This window comes from Ambystoma mexicanum, chromosome 14 (assembly GCF_040938575.1).
Source record: "Ambystoma mexicanum isolate Mex_15411 chromosome 14, UKY_AmexF1_1, whole genome shotgun sequence".
Classification (NCBI taxonomy): domain Eukaryota; kingdom Metazoa; phylum Chordata; class Amphibia; order Caudata; family Ambystomatidae; genus Ambystoma; species Ambystoma mexicanum.
The window spans coordinates 634,927,642-634,943,932 of NC_090940.1; the positions used below are offsets into that span (position 1 = coordinate 634,927,642).

Genomic DNA, 16,291 nt, shown 5'->3' on the forward strand with positions numbered 1-16,291 from the left:
CCTGTGGATGCAGGATGGAGAGCGCGCCATTCTAATTCAGAAGGTGAGCCACACCCCAATTAGGGAATACACACCACAGGGACACAGGGAGGGCGGAGGGAGGTTTAGAAAGCCAATTCACAAAACCCCTCTAAACACCAAATCTCTCTTGGCAGGTCTGCTTCCCAATCCCGGGGAACGAGAGGAAGGATCCACAGGACTCCATTGCTCCCGCAGAGACCCAGGTGAGCGTGACACTGAGGGAGTGTTCTCTTGGTTTTGTATACATGGTGTCTCTATTCAGAACATTTTCAATGCGGCTACTTGGGCATCGCCCGATAGCTTTGAGCGGCGCTACAAACGCACGGTGGGAGGTTCAGTCTCCACAGATTTTGGGGTTGCGCTCCTTCCTTCAGTTTCACTATGAATTTATACTTTTAGAGAACTATATAAGAGCACTCTGGTGTGCAGTGATGGGGCGTTCTGTCATTTCTTTTTAGAGTTGTAAACTGCTTGGGAGATCCAGATGCCAGGAAGGACTGTGGCAAGGAAGAGGGAGGAGGTAGGCCGTGCCTGATTATTTACCGGCAATCTTCATTACTCATAATCCGAGTCTTACTCATCACAGTCCTGCATTCCCTCCCTCCAGACTCCAGACACGTAAAGCTGGTTATAGACAGGCGTTCAGAAGGCAAGGTCAGAAGATCATGGGAGCATAGTGTTATGGAAATAGAAGACGGACACTGCAATGGATTGGCTTTAGTCTTTCTTCCATGCATGGCTGGAAAGAGAAGTAGGTAGAGTCTGCCTCTGGAAGCTGAAGTCTTGTGTGACCTCAGTGACATGGAAGTTGCCGTTAAGCAGTCCATCAATTTCTTGCTCCGCCCAATAACCGGAAAAACATTGTGGAAAGCCAAGGAACAGGAAGGCTTAATGCACAGGTTTTCCACAGTAAATACCTGAGTTGTGTACACATTCTGCTAAGCCCCATAGTTAAACCAGAACAGCTGAAGTTTACAAAAGTGTGCAAGTGGTGAAAAATGAGCGGGCTAAACACATGGCAGTTGTGTTCTGCGCCCCCCCTTAAGTGCCAAGGGCGAGTCTGCTCGTCCTGTTTGCATAGACTTGCATAATAGCCCGGCAATTAAGGATCCGAGCCTGTGTCCAGGCGCCAACTGCAGCGATTGTTTGTCATTTTCATAATGAAACTAATGCAAACCTCCAAGTGGAGCAATAATTCGCACCCGGTCACTTTCATCGTTCAGACAAAATCTGATCAGGTCGAGCTGTGCCGCGCCCAGGTTCACATGCACCCCCCCCTCCACCACCCTCCGCACCCCAATCCGATCTGTGTGGGACCCTGAAATCAGGGCAGTTAATCTGCATGAAAAAAATGCACCTGCCAACAATTGCCACATGGCGCGTCTGGTGGCTGGTGCATGGACAATGTCCCACCCAGAGGCGGCGCTAGGGCGGAATATGGGGGGTGCTATAGCCCCGGGTCTTTTGGTTGTAGTCCATGAGCTTCTATCTAGCTGAATGTACAGCAAGGGTTTGACAAGCAATCAGAGGGGGTGGGGGAGCGGTGAGGAGCAGAGCGCCCACTGCCAGGACAGGTGGGGAGTGGAGGGGGTGTGCACCCAGGTGCAAGCGAGGTGCTGGGATTGCTTGTTTGCAACACTTGTTTTTCAGTGCTTAGAAGCAGGAGGAATCCAGCAGGAAGCGCTTTATTATGACCAGTATTCCAGAATGGTGTGCGATATGGGTGGCTGGCACCGGCTCGAGCGTGGATCATGTCTGCCTGGGTGAGGGTTAAGCCCCAGACACGTCAGCCATGTGACATCTGTATTTTGGGATTCTGCTTGCATTCGTTTCGCCTACTTACTCCTATTGTGAATGCCCGGCCCTTCTTTGCCATCCTTTCCAAGCCCTCGCGTCGGGGAAGGTTTACTCCCACGAGTCCCACCCAAAAGAGGTGCGTTTGCCTGACCCCCAAAAAGTACTTTCTCCTTGAACCCACGAGCGTAGTTTGCTATCGACCCCCAACCCCAAAAGGGAGAAAATTCACCCTGGCCCCAAAGAAGCCGTCCACGCACCTCTGTGATCCCCCAAAAAGTGCATAGCAGAGTGCAGCAAGAAATGTCTAAAAATGAAGGCTTTGAAGCAGGGCGGCATCTCGGTGAGTTCAGAGCACCGGCTGCTCAGAATTCAATTTCCACCCAGGTCAACTCAGCTTTTCACCCTTCCGCCGGTGATAAAGTAAGGACCAATTTTAACTGGGTAATTATACATAAAAATAAAACTTCTATATAAAGCGCTTTGGGTGAAGGCGCTATATTTGAGCGACGTTTACTTGTCGCAAATGAGGGCACTTACAGGTGCTGTGGGTGCTTTTCAAGAGCGATAACTGAGAGAGGGTGTAGGGTGGCCAGGGGGTCCCGGGAAAGGTGAATGAGAAGTCGACCATCCCTTTGTTGGGATGCCAGCCATCGCCCTCGGGAACACGTCCCGGAACTCCCCGTCCCGCCTGGGAATATTTCCTTCGGGATGCAGCAGGTATGACGGCAGAGGGCGTGGGCTGCGCCTGGGAGGGCGGTATATATAAGCACACCGGGTGGGCGGAGAAGAGACAGCACAGCAGAGCGAGCGCCCGAGCCGGCACACCGCGCCGCCGCCGCCACCACCATGACGTCCTGCATGAGTGAGTACACGCGGGCTCGGGGACTGTGCATGCTGGGACCCCGCCCAGGCGCCCCTCTGCCAGCTGAACCCCCTGCCTGATCTGTCTGCCACACGTCTCTTCTGTGCCCACACACCTGAGCCCTGGAGACCTGCCTCGGTGCCGGCTCCTGTCTGTGCCACGCCGTCCTCACCTTTCTGCGGGTCCCCACTCACTGTTTCTGCCGCAGCGGTTCCCTTCGGACCTGCTGGGTGGTCGCCATGTCCTCCTGGCACTGCCCCCACATAGCGCTGTGTTTTATGGCCCTGGTGGTCCTAGGCGCTAGCAGGTCTACTTATTTCTGTGTGTTTTTGCGTGCATGCCATGTGTGCACTGTCACTGCGGGTGGGGGGGGGGGGGCGGACAGTGCACACATGGGCCCTCTTCAACCTCCCCTCCCCCACAACCCTGATATAACAATCTCAAGTAAGTGCTGAAATAACAGCACTGTGCGGTACTCAATGTATCGACCTTGGATGAAAGGCTGAGCGGGCCCTGCCGAACCTGCACAGAACTGCACCCGAACGAGCGCCTAGCCCGCTGTGCTATCTCACCGAGCTGTTGCGTGCCCTCCCCGTGCCCCCACAGACCCTGTGCCCCTTACACCTGCCCTGCCAGGTACCCCACTCCGCGCGCCACAGCAGGCCACCCCTGTTTATTCACAGGCCTCCTGTGTTTGCTGCCCTTGCCACAGCAGCCCCCCCTTTAGACTGCAGGGAGCTGCCCCCCTCCCACCCCCGTGCCCGGCATATGTTTTTGTAATTATACCGTCTGCTGGCTGCTTGCTGTGTTCTGAAATAGCCCTGCCGACGGAAGGTCCTCTTACAGTAAAGGGGGGGGGGGGGTGGAGGGGGAGCGTGTGTGTGTGGGGGGGGGGTCCATACATAGGCACAGGTGGCGCTGTTTCTTGGGGCAACTGCGGACACGCCACCTCCACCGGGGCTTTTGTCTAATGAATGCACTTGATCCTTTCTCTGGGCCCGGGGTACTTATGGAGGGGGCTGCCCACTCAAAGGGCGGCAGTACACCAAATATACCAATAGGGTTTTTTGGGGTGGGGGGTAAACACGCGAACTCGATCCTTGTCTCGAGGGACCCTGGTTAGTAAAATAACCCCCTTTTGAAAAAAATGAAGGGGCTCGACAATTGCTATATACCAGTACATCGACATTCAGGGCCGGGGAGGGGGGGGGGTCGTACAGGGGGTGACCGAGTACAATAAATACACGGCTTGCACAGCAAAGTCCGCTAACCTTTCCCCATTAAAGTATTCTAGTTCTCGCGCCCTGATGCCTTCGGGTCTGGCGCGCGTTACAAATAAACACACACCTTGGGGTATTGCAGCGTTCAGACGCGTGAACGTAAGATCTGTTGTGAACGTGCAAATCTAAGGACAGCCTTGCAATGCCTTTCACTGAGCGATGGGCACGTCGAAAGGTTCCTGCCACGTCAGGTCACCAAATTCTGCAAACGTGTGGCCTGCTGCCTGTCAGCTTTATAACCGAAGCCCCACCGCCCCCAAAATCCCCCTGCGCTGTCTGCAGGCATATTACACAAACGCATACCTTCTTAAACATATTCTCCCTTCTGTTTGGCATCTTCTCTGGTGTGTGGGCACCTCACCCCCCCCACCTCTGCCAGTGCCCACTCACAGCGCATGACAGCGTTTCCTTTGCCACACACCACTCCTGCGTGAACGGCGCACCTGTTGCGTGGGGTTTTATTAAGCATTTATAATGAATAAATACAGAAATAGTATATTCAACAATTACAATAATTATACGTATTTGCATTAACAGATAATCTAATGTGGTGCTTAGATTAATCGAACAATTAAGAGTCATGAAAGTAGTGTCTCGGGGTTACAGTAAGTACAAAAACATCACATCGAAAATATCGCTACAGTTCATTATGAAAACTTACATTAGAATTCATTGAAGCAATTGATTATAAAATATATATTTAAAGGGACTACAGGAGCACAAAAGAAAAGAACAGCTACAAAAGAGGACATTACAAGACACGCAAGGGTGGTGTTTTAATACATTAGAGATAATCTTCTATCGAGGGACTGGGGTATCCAATCAGTGGACTCTATTTTTGATTAGACTTATAAACATCCTTTAGGGAAGTGCACAATATGTTTCCAGCCTCTGAATATAGCACATATAATCCCACCAAGCTGAGCAACACTAGCGACCAAAACCTTTCCAGTTAGAAGAAATCAAATGGAAGCCAATAAGTGGAATACACTGGGAGGAAACATATTTGCCAAATCGGAATTACCATCTGATCCAACAATTGTCTTGGGAGGATAGCTTGGGGGAATGTGCTCGCCTTGGAAGCAAGATGAGCAACACAGGTTCTATCCCCGGGTCCGCGCTTAGAAACCTCCGGGTATTAAGAGCGTTATAAATAACCCATCAGATCATATCATTAGGTTGTCAAGACTGGGTTGAGCATTCAAGTGAAAGATTGTTTGTAAAGTTGCCCAAATCTCCTCTCAAAATGGAAAAATACATTTACAGTAACATACAGTGTTTCAAAACAGCAATACATTCTTTACAAGACCAACATAAGCTTACCAGGTTAGGGGTCAATCTGGAAATATGTTCAGGGGTCAGGGGAGCTCAATTTAAAAGAAAAAGGGAAGTTTAAGTTAAATTAGTGACTTTAGATATCTTGAAGACTTGCAGTCGAATCAAGCTTATGAAAGAAGTTATTCACTTCACATCAGAGTTTTGTTTTCAATTCAATCATTGTACAGACACTTCTATTGCTAGCAACTGGGATGCCTACAAAGCGTCTCTTAGGGGTTTTATTATTACATTTGTATCTCACAAAAAACCTTTGAAAGATATATAGAAGATATTCTGGAAGAATTTAAAAGACTTGAGTTCTATTTCTTTTTTACATTTATAGAATGCGCTAAGCCCTGAGGCATCAAGGCGCTGTTACTGGACCAGTTACATTCAAGATATTTGGACAACCAGAAGGATTCTAAATTAGTCCGAGAAACTCATTCATTGCAATAATTATTGCTCTGAAAAAGCTTGCAATACTATCCTTTGTCTAAAATGTAAGTTTTACTGGAGGCTCTAATAAAGCGGGTAAAGTGTTGGCCTCATATCTAAAGCATAAAAAAGAAAATAATTCCATAACACATATTAAATTAGATGATCGGTGTATTGTAACTAACCCCAAAAACCCCAATACCCGATGCATTTTCACTTTTTTAGACTAAGCTTTATAATGTGTCCTCAATCAGACGCGATAACATTAATAATTTCTTATCCAGTATTAATAACCCTAGAATTAATTCATTTTCCTTATCTGACCTTGATGCCCCTCATAATGTTTGCAAAATTCAAAAAGCTATTAAAGATTTGAAAAAAGGTAAAGCCCCTGGTCCTGATGGCCTACCTATTGAATTTTACGATACCATCCTCGATATTCTTACCCCTCATCCCCTTCAGATATTTTTTGTCGTTCAAATAAGCTACAATTGTACTATTCCCAAACCCTAATAAGGATCCATCTTTAATTAAACATTATCGACCTATTTTGTTAATTAACACTGAAGCAAACATTTTTGCTAACATTCTATCCAATAGAATCAATGCATGTATCTGTCATTTGGTTACTGTAGATCAAACTGCTTTTATTAAGGGTTGATATGGTTTTTCTATCAGCCGCCTTTTAAAAATGTTTTAGCTTCTCAACCCTCTTCCGTTGATCAGCATACACTTGAGGCTGAGAAAGCTTTCGATCGTGTGTATTGGCAATACAAGGTTAAGTCCCTTATTTGGCATGGAACTCCCATTAAATTAATGGAATTATTTAAGATCCCATATCCCTCACCATCTTCTAATAGTTTCATGAATGAAACCTTAAGCTCCTCCTTCCCAGTTCTTAGAGGTACTAGACAAGGATGCCCACTTTCTCAGCTATTATTTGGTAGTGGCCATAGAACCGTTCCTCGAAAGCATGAGAGTAAATCATAAGATTGTGGGTATTTGTATTAGCTGTACACCTGTTAAACTGCCTGCTTATGCCGATGACATCTTCCATTACAGCTCTAATCCTGAATTCTCTATCCAGAGTTTGCTTACATCTATTGAAACATTTTCTGAAATCTCGGGTTACAAATTGAATATTGATAAATCTGAAATTCTTCCCCTAGGCAGCTCCTTGATTTCAGAGAATATGGATGTGTTTGGGATGTCATTATGTACTACAAGTATGAAATACCGTGGGATTATTATTGCTGCGAATATCTTAGACTCATGAAAACTTTGTGTGGATTTTATAATATCAACTATTGGAAATATGATTTTTAAATAGTCCCCTTTGTACTTAACCTGATGAGACAGACTTGATACTGTTAAAATCATGGTTGCTCCTCTCATATTATATATTTTATCAATGGTTCTCATTTCCTTGCCCAAATCATTTAATAAAAAGATTGACTCCCTTCTCCTCAAATTCGTATGGAATAAGAAGACCCCATAAATGACTTAAGCTCCCTAGAAACTGGGGGGCGGGGGTGAAATTCCCTGATTTTGAATCCTACCACAAAGCTTTTGTTTTGAAACAACTCATGTTATATTTACACTATAAAGAATTACCAGATATCCACCCAACCTGGAGTAACATCTAATTGGATTTGTTATCTCCCTTCCAAATAACAGAAGTTCTCAACATATCTTCATGGTACGGCTCAAAAACGTTCCCAATTTTGCACTTTCTTAAAATCGCTTGGTTAAGTCTGCTTACTATTGCCACTGACGTCTTGGGTTGGGACAGGATTGGTCTATGGTTTAATGAGAATCTGCCTTTTAAAGTTGACACTAATGTTATACACAGATGGTGTAGTAGGGGTGTCTCTTGTTTCCATCATTTATTGTACTATACTACTGTGATCCCCTTTCACACTCTAGCATTTATTTTTAACCTCGATAATTCAGATTTTACTGTGTATAATGACATTGCTAGAGTTTGTCATTAACAAATCTTTCACACAAACCCCTTTGATAGAATTTCAGAATCTCCTTACAAATGTTTTCACTAAAGCAGCAGTAATATTTACTTTTTAATTTCCGATTCCAATGTAACCCGGATTGAAAACTGTGCCGAAAATGGCTGCTTAATGATCTTTACAAACAATAAATAACCAAGCATATTTAATTTGATTATAAATGACTTAATGTATGGAAGGTTTAATGTAAACCTCAATATGCCTATAAATAAAATATATTTTTATAAAAATTCAGTTCCAACCACCAAATGTTCCGCACGCCGTAAAATAGGTCATTTTTGTAAGGCAATTTTTGGGTGAATTTTTTTCTACTTAAATGCAAGAGGCGGGGAAAAAAAGTTCATCTGCTGATAATTTGGAAATTCTTTTGAATCTACTAAAATATTTAAATATACCGAAATACGAGAAACAGTGCAAAACGTGTCAAATTCACATTTAGGCGCTCCCAATGGGTTGCTCCGTTAACCCTGGCAATCAGGTCATCACAAGTCATTTTCTTTTTTTTCCGTACAAGCGGTTTATTATGTTTACATTTTTGTTTTGGCGACCAAAGGTTGTAGGGCGGCAAGCCATTATTTAAGTGCAGAAAAACACAGTCAAACAAGAGTCCGTGGTGGTCTCAAGCAAACGGGCATTAACAGAGCCACCAAGCCATCATTACATGCATTCCACTCACCCACTTTAGCAATGTTTAGCCATGAGTGGACATGTGTTCCCCTGCCCCGGATGGCCATGTGTTCCCCTGCCCCGGGTGGCCATGTGTTCCCCTGCCCCGGGTGGCCATGTGTTCCCCTGCCCCGGGTGGCCATGTGTTCCCCTGCCCCGGGTGGCCATGTGTTCTTCTGCCCCGGGTGGCCATGTGTTCCCCTGCCCCGGGTGGCCATGTGTTCCCCTGCCCCGGATGGCCATGTGTTCCCCTGCCCCGGATGGCCATGTGTTCTCCTGCCCCGGGTGGCCATGTGTTCCCCTGCCCCGGGTGGCCATGTGTTCCCCTGCCCCGGATGGCCATGTGTTCTCCTGCCCCGGGTGGCCATGTGTTCTCCTGCCCCGTGTGGCCATGTGTTCTCCTATGCTGGATGGCCATGTGTTCTTCTGCCCTGGGTGGCCATGTGTTCTCCTACAAGGATGGCCATGTGTTCATCTGCCCCGGGTGGCCATGTGTTCCCCTGCCCCGGGTGGCCATGTGTTCCCCTGCCCCGGATGGCCATGTGTTCCCCTGCCCCGGGTGGCCATGTGTTCCCCTGCCCCGGATGGCCATGTGTTCCCCTGCCTCGGGTGGCCATGTGTTCCCCTGCCCCGGATGGCCATGTTTTCCCCTGCCCTGGGTGATCATGTGTTCTCCTACCCGGGGTGGCCATGTGTTCTCCTGCCCGGGGTGGCCATGTGTTCCCCTGCCCCGGATGGCCATGTGTTCCGCTGCCCCGGATGGCCACGTGTTCCCCTGCCCCGGATGGCCACGTGTTCCACTGCCCCGGATGGCCACGTGTTCCACTGCCCCGGATGGCCATGTGTTCCCCTGCCCCGGATGGCCATGTGTTCCCCTGCCCCGGATGGCCACGTGTTCCCCTGCCCCGGGTGGCCATGTGTTCCCCTGCCCCGGATGGCCATGTGTTCCCCTGCCCCGGATGGCCATGTGTTCTCCTGCCCCGGGTGGCCATGTGTTCCCCTGCCCCGGGTGGCCATGTGTTCTCCTGTCCCGGGTGGCCATGTGTTCTCCTGCCCCGGGTGGCCATGTGTTCTCCTGCCCCGGGTGGCCATGTGTTTTCCTATGCTGGATGGCCATGTGTTCTTCTGCCCTGGGTGGCCATGTGTTCTCCTACAAGGATGGCCATGTGTTCATCTGCCCCGGGTGGCCATGTGTTCCCCTGCCCCGGGTGGCCATGTGTTCCCCTGCCCCGGATGGCCATGTGTTCCCCTGCCCCGGGTGGCCATGTGTTCCCCTGCCTCGATTGGCCATGTGTTCCCCTGCCCCGGGTGGCCATGTGTTCCCCTGCCTCGATTGGCCATGTGTTCCCCTGCCCCGGGTGGCCATGTGTTCCCCTGCCCCGGATGGCCATGTGTTCCCCTGCCCCGGGTGATCATGTGTTCTCCTACCCGGGTGGCCATGTGTTCTCCTGCCCCGGATGGCCATGTGTTTCCCTGCCCCGGATGGCCCCGTGTTCCACTGCCCCGGATGGCCATGTGTTTCCCTGCCCCGGATGGCCATGTGTTTCCCTGCCCCGGATGGCCACGTGTTCCACTGCCCCGGATGGCCATGTGTTCCCCTGCCCCGGGTGGCCATGCGTTCCCCTGCCCCGGGTAGACATCTGTTCCCCTGCCCCGGGTAGACATCTGTTCCCCTGCCCCGGGTGGCCATGTGTTCTTCTGCCCCGGGTGGCCATGTGTTCTTCTGCCCAGGTGGCCATGTGTTCTCCTCCCCCGCGTGGCCATGTGTTCTTCTGCCCCGGATGGCCATGTGTTCTCCTGCCCCGGGTAGCCATGTGTTCACCTGCCCCGGGTGGCCATGTGTTCCCCTGCACCGGGTGGCCATGTGTTCCCCTACCCCGGGTGGCCATGTGTTCCCCTACCCCGGGTGGCCATGTTTTCCCCTGCCCCGGATGGCCAGGTGTTCCCCTGCCCCGGGTGGCCATGTGTTCCCCTGCACCGGATGGCCATGTGTTCCCCTGCCCCGGATGGCCATGTGTTCCCCTGCCCCGGATGGCCATGTGTTCCCCTGCCCCGGGTAGCCATGTGTTCTCCTATGCCGGGTGGCCACGTGCTCTTCTGCCTGGGGTGGCCATGTGTTCCCCTACCCCGGATGGCCATGTGTTCCCCTACCCCGGATGGCCATGTGTTCCCCTGCCCCGGATGGCCATGTGTTCCCCTGCCCCGGATGGCCATGTGTTCCCCCTGCCCCGGGTGGCCATGTGTTCCCCTACCCCGGGTGGCCATGTGTTCTCCTGCCCGGGGTGGCAATGTGTTCTCCTAGCCCTGGTGATCATGTGTTCTCCTACCCGGGGTGGCCATGTGTTCTCCTGCCCCGGGTGGCCATGTGTTCTCCTGCCCGGGGTGGCCATGTGTTCTCCTATCCCGGGTGGCCATGTGTTCTCCTAGCCTGGCGGGCCATGTGTTCCCCTGCCCCGGGTGGCTATGTGTTCTCCTACCCCGGATGGACATGTGTTCCCCTGCCCCGGGTGGCCATGTGTTCCCCTGCCCCGGGTGGCCATGTGTTCCCCTGCCCCGGGTGGCCATGTGTTCTCCTACCCCGGGTGGCCATGTGTTCTCCTACCCCGGGTGGCCATGTGTTCTCCTACCCCGGGTGGCCATGTGTTCTCCTACCCCGGGTGGCCATGTGTTCTCCTATCCCGGGTGGCCATGTGTTCTTCTGCTCCGTGTGGCCATGTGTTCTCCTACCACGGGTGGCCATGTGTTCTCCTACTACGGGTGGCCACGTGTTCCCCTACCACGGGCGGCCACGTGTTCTCCTACCCCAAGTGGCCATGTGCTGGCATTTCCAGGGTTCCCATGCGCTGGCTTTCACTGGCTACCCACATGTTGGCTTCCTCATGGATCATCTTTGTCACCTCTACTTTTTAACATTTATATTTGCCCCTTGTTGATGATTTTTTTATTATTTTACCATTCTTTTGCAGATGACACACAGATTTAGGTACGGCTGACCGAACCTACGGACGCTATACAGAGAGTGTTGGTTTGTGCCAGTAAAATGAAGAGCTGGATGGCTGCTAATAAGCTCCAGCTTAATCCAAATAAAACCCAAATTATTTTGTTCGGATACAAAAAAACTAGCTACAACCCTGTTACAGGTGCCTTGTCCTTAGCTTTTTGACACACAGACATCGTTTGTGTCAAAAGTTAAAAACCTCGGTGTTACTTGGCAGGCAGACCTTAGTTGCACTCACCAGATAAACAACACAGTTAAATCTGTGTATTATCAACTCAGATTCTTAAAACTGTTGCTACCTCTGATTCCATCTAAAGATCGTCCCATGGTGGTCGGTGCCTTGGTAAATTCAAGGCTCGACTACTGTAATGCATTACTTACGGGCATTCCTTAGAAACAAATGAAGCGCTTACAGGTTGCACAAAACTTGGCCAGTAGGCTGATTTTCTCCCTGCTCAGACGTTCCCACATCTCACATTCTCAGAGAGAACTTCATTGGCTGCCTATACAACAAAGGGTGTTGTTCAAAACCCTCTGTTTTTTTTAGGACACAGCCCCACACATTCTTCTCGTAAAAGCACGCAGTCCGCCCTAATGATATTCGCTCGGTCCTTTTGAACCCCACCTATAGTACCAACTGCCCTTTTGACCCGGTATACGTCACTACACGGGCATGGTCCAGGGTCTATAAAAGGATTGGCCTGGAGGTCCCCTATGACCCAGATATACCCCTGTGGAACTTCTCCAGTGTTTCCCCGACCTTCGACAGGGCCCTTCAGCGAACCTGGGACCCGAATAAACTCTTCAGGTTACGAGATATGTTCCCTGATGGCACGTTTTGTGAACTTGTAGATTTCACGGGGGCGGTGGGAGGGGGTCAGCTTAAACGTCTTCAATACTATCGTATGAGAACCGCTTTTGCTGCCAAATGGTCTTCTTTCCCGGTAGAACCCCAGGAACATGAGTGTATCAGAGCCATGGTAACGATGGACGGTCATGGTAAGGGAATCTCGTCGCTATACACCCTGGTGCAATCGCACTCCCCCTCACGAAACACTATCAGAGAAACCTGGGAGCAGGATGTGGGTACTCAGATCGATGACGTGAGATGGGCCCGATATTGTCAACTCACCAAATCGGTCTCCATGAACTCTGGACTCCGACTGATCCAATTTAAAATACTAAACCAGCTACATTACTCCCCGGCCAGACTGGCTAAGTTTGTGGAGGGTTGCACAGGGACATGTTTGAAATGTGGCGCTCCTGATGCTGGGGAATATCATATGTACTGGTCGTGCCCTGTTATCGTGAAATTTTGGCGAGAAGTGGCTGAGCTCCTTGAGGAGATAACGGCGATCCCAGCCGCCCTGTCCCCCCTAAAATACCTGCTTGGTGACATTGGGAAGGTGAAGGAGACCACGAGGAAACTATTTAACATCTCATGTATTATTGCCAAACGCTGCATCCTTAAATGTTGGAAATCCACTGCAGGGCCTACCCGATCCAATTTACTGAAAGACTTGTGTATGGTGAACGATGACAAGGAACTCTTTGTTTTATCAGTCCCGACACCCTGTCGTCCTAAAGATATATGGTCGCTACTACATTTGTATTTATGTGATTTAATGTCCGATGCCGATGTAACACCTACCCCGTCGCCTTAGGTGACAATATCTGTCTTATTGCCACAGATATATTCCATTGTCGACATTATACATATGCTATACTGTACTGTTTATGAAAACTGTCTTGCTGTGAATTGTTCCCCTCAATAAACAAAGTTTAAAAAAAAACAAAAAAACCTCTGTTTTGACTTTTAGATGCATCCAAGGTACAGCCCCGAGATATCTGGGGTCAAACATTTTGGCTTATCAACCTAAACGTTGTTTACGTTCATCCAAGGAAAAATTGCTGGTAGTTTCTCACTCAAACTCTGTTACTTGGGGTGACAGATGCTTTTCCAACGCAGGGCCTAAGTGTCACAGGTTTCTCCCCTTCTCACCTGTCTGTGTTGTTTGTTCGAGTTCTTCGATTAAGTCTTCTTTCACACATTTCGGGTCTTGCATAACCCTGTGTGTGGGTCCACGGGTTCCAGCGTGCGGTTCGTGTCCTGTCTCCAGGGAGCGTTCAGATGTCCGGTAAAAAAGTCTAGGAAATGGCGAGGAGCGCACTCGGAAGGCGAGTGCGAAGGAGATCCAGGAATGCAAGATGAGGACAAAAAGGGGAGGATGAAGGAGGAGGAAAATTAGGGGACCGGGAACCAGGAATCAGTGGAAATCGCTGTACGAACTACGGCAGCACACATCTGACTACTGCAAGTGGTAGCGTTGAGATGCACAGGGCCGCGGGGGCGTGTCTGCTTTGTGGAACGCAGAGCATACAATGCGGAGACTGGCAAACAGCGTTTTACATTCAGCGGCCATGTCGGAAGTACTGCTGAGTTCAGTCCCCTATGGGTCAGGGACCACGAAGTCCAGAAGGGACGCGTCCGGTGGTTCATGACACTAAGACCTGGAATGCCCTACCATATGAACTCTGCAAAGCTAAATCGCTGCTGGGGTTCAGGAAAAAATGTAAAACGTATCTGTTTGTTTAAGACATAGCAGTTTATTTTGGTGATCTTCCTTGTTGATATATCACCTGCCCTCAGATGCACAGTTTTTGTCCGGTTCCTATTTATGGGTTATGCGCTATACAAATTCCGAAATACAAATACATCAATAGGCACGCACTGGCTTTTCACAGGTAGCAATGGGTTATTTTTCCCTCCATAGCCCTGCATAACCATACGATGGCCTTCCATGGACCGCCAGGCGCTGGCCTTCCATGGACCTCCAGGCGCTGGCCTTCCATGGACCGCCATGTGCTGGCCTTCCATGGACCGCCATGCGCTGGCATTCCATGGACCACCATGCGCTGGCCTTCCATGTATAGCCATGCGCTGGCCTTCCATGGACCGACATGCGCTGGACTTCCATGGAACGCCATGTGCTGGCAATCCATGGACCACCATGCGCTGGCCTTCCATGGATAGCTATGCATTGGCCTTCCATGTATAGCCATGCGCTGGCCTTCCATGGATAGCTATGCATTGGCCTTCCATGTATAGCCATGCGCTGGACTTCCATGGACCGCCATGCGCTAGCCTTCCATGGATAGCCATGGGCTGCCTTCCACGGGCTAGCTTTACTTGCATAGCTATATGTTGGTCTTCCATAGCCTTCCATGTATAGCCATGCGCTGGACTTCCATGGACCGCCATGTGCTGGCATTCCATGGACCACCATGCGCTGGCCTTCCATGGATAGCTATGCATTGGCCTTCCATGTAAAGCCATGCGCTGGCATTCCATGGACCACCATGCGCTGGCCTTCCATGTATAGCCATTCGCTGGCCTTCCATGGACCGACATGCGCTGGACTTCCATGGACCGCCATGTGCTGGCAATCCATGGACCACCATGCGCTGGCCTTCCATGGATAGCTATGCATTGGCCTTCCATGCATAGCCATGCGCTGGCCTTCCATGGATAGCTATGCATTGGCCTTCCATGTATAGCCATGCGCTGGACTTCCATGGACCGCCATGCGCTAGCCTTCCATGGATAGCCATGGGCTGCCTTCCACGGGCTAGCTTTACTTGCATAGCTATATGTTGGTCTTCCATAGCCTTCCATGGATAGCCAGGCGCTGGCCTTCTATGGACCGCTCATGGACCGTTCATCTTTCCACAGCTTGCCATGTTGTGGTCTTTCATGTTTCGGCTTTCCATATTTAGATATTTTTGACTTTCTACAAATTCATTATTTCTTTTTACATTATCCCACGTTAGTTAGAACAGTTGACCACCACTGTCCCCACCACTTGATGCCCTTGGCACACGCAGAGCCAGGGACACATGGGCACGTGCACGCTTTCAGTGTCATCCCTGGGGTGGTGTTATTTGTTTATAATTTGAACGGTGGAGCTGGGTCAAGGGGCTCCGTAAATAAAGTAAGGGTGTGGTGAAGGCATAATGCAGATGGGTGCTGCTCAGCAAACACCACGCCTGTTTGCGCGCTTGCGGTGCTTTTGGTTGGTTCCCTGACTGGAGCTTTGCTTGGACGTGAAGCAGCTCCTCCCAAATAAACTGAGAATATTATTGAGAGGGGCACCTGCCATTGGACTAGATCATGCCCCCCCCCCCCCGATATGTGCCGGCACCCATGTCAGGGTGGTGGCCCCGCTAATGCCACCTCCTAGGCTTGCTGATTCCCCGAATACTAAAATCCACTCAGGTTTTCAGGATAACCCTGTATGAAGTAGCAGTATTTACATATCCTGCGTTTCAGGGAAGGTCATTTGTATGCATGTGAGTCATCTTGAAATCCAGGTTTCTTGGCTCTATGATCCCAGCACATCTGCTGCTTTCTGTGACCAGGCGCTATGAATGTCCTTGAGCTGCTCAGCCCCCCATGAGGCGCAACCTCGCAGGCTACAAAGAAAGTGCTGCAAGAGGGGACCAAACAGTAGGTTGACCAGATTAAAAAAAGACAGGCCATAGACATAGAAGTAGGACTACGACAACAACTGTAGTCCTACTTCTATGTCACTGGCCTGTTGCGGAGGGCGTGGAGGGGGTGTGCTCACAGGCGCACTCCTCTCATTGGAGGAGAGCGCCGGGGAGGGGAAGTGAGAGGAAATGGGGGCATGAAAAGCATTCATGCCCCCATTTACGTGCAGGAAGAGTCATACTGGGACCCGATTTCGGGATTTCTAAATCGGGTCCCGGCAAAAACCAGGACCGTAGCAGCCAGCCTTCCAATCCCAGACGGGGTTTGCAAAATGAAAAAACTCCCGGGACTGAGGGTGAGTTCCCCAGGCTGTCTCGGGAAAACCAGGACGTCCGGTCA

General features: G+C 50.2%; 1 protein-coding gene across 1 annotated transcript in view; it reads left to right on the top strand.

The window, feature by feature from the left end:
* The first annotated feature begins 2,613 nt into the window (after window positions 1-2,613).
* LOC138527088 (tumor necrosis factor alpha-induced protein 2-like) overlaps window positions 2,614-16,291 on the top strand; it is a 55,051-nt gene continuing 41,373 nt past the window's right edge. Inside the window, exon 1 of the mRNA XM_069638117.1 lies at window positions 2,614-2,680. Within this exon, the coding sequence (XP_069494218.1) occupies window positions 2,665-2,680 (16 nt within the window). The 5' untranslated portion in view covers window positions 2,614-2,664. The remainder of the gene's footprint in view (window positions 2,681-16,291) is intronic.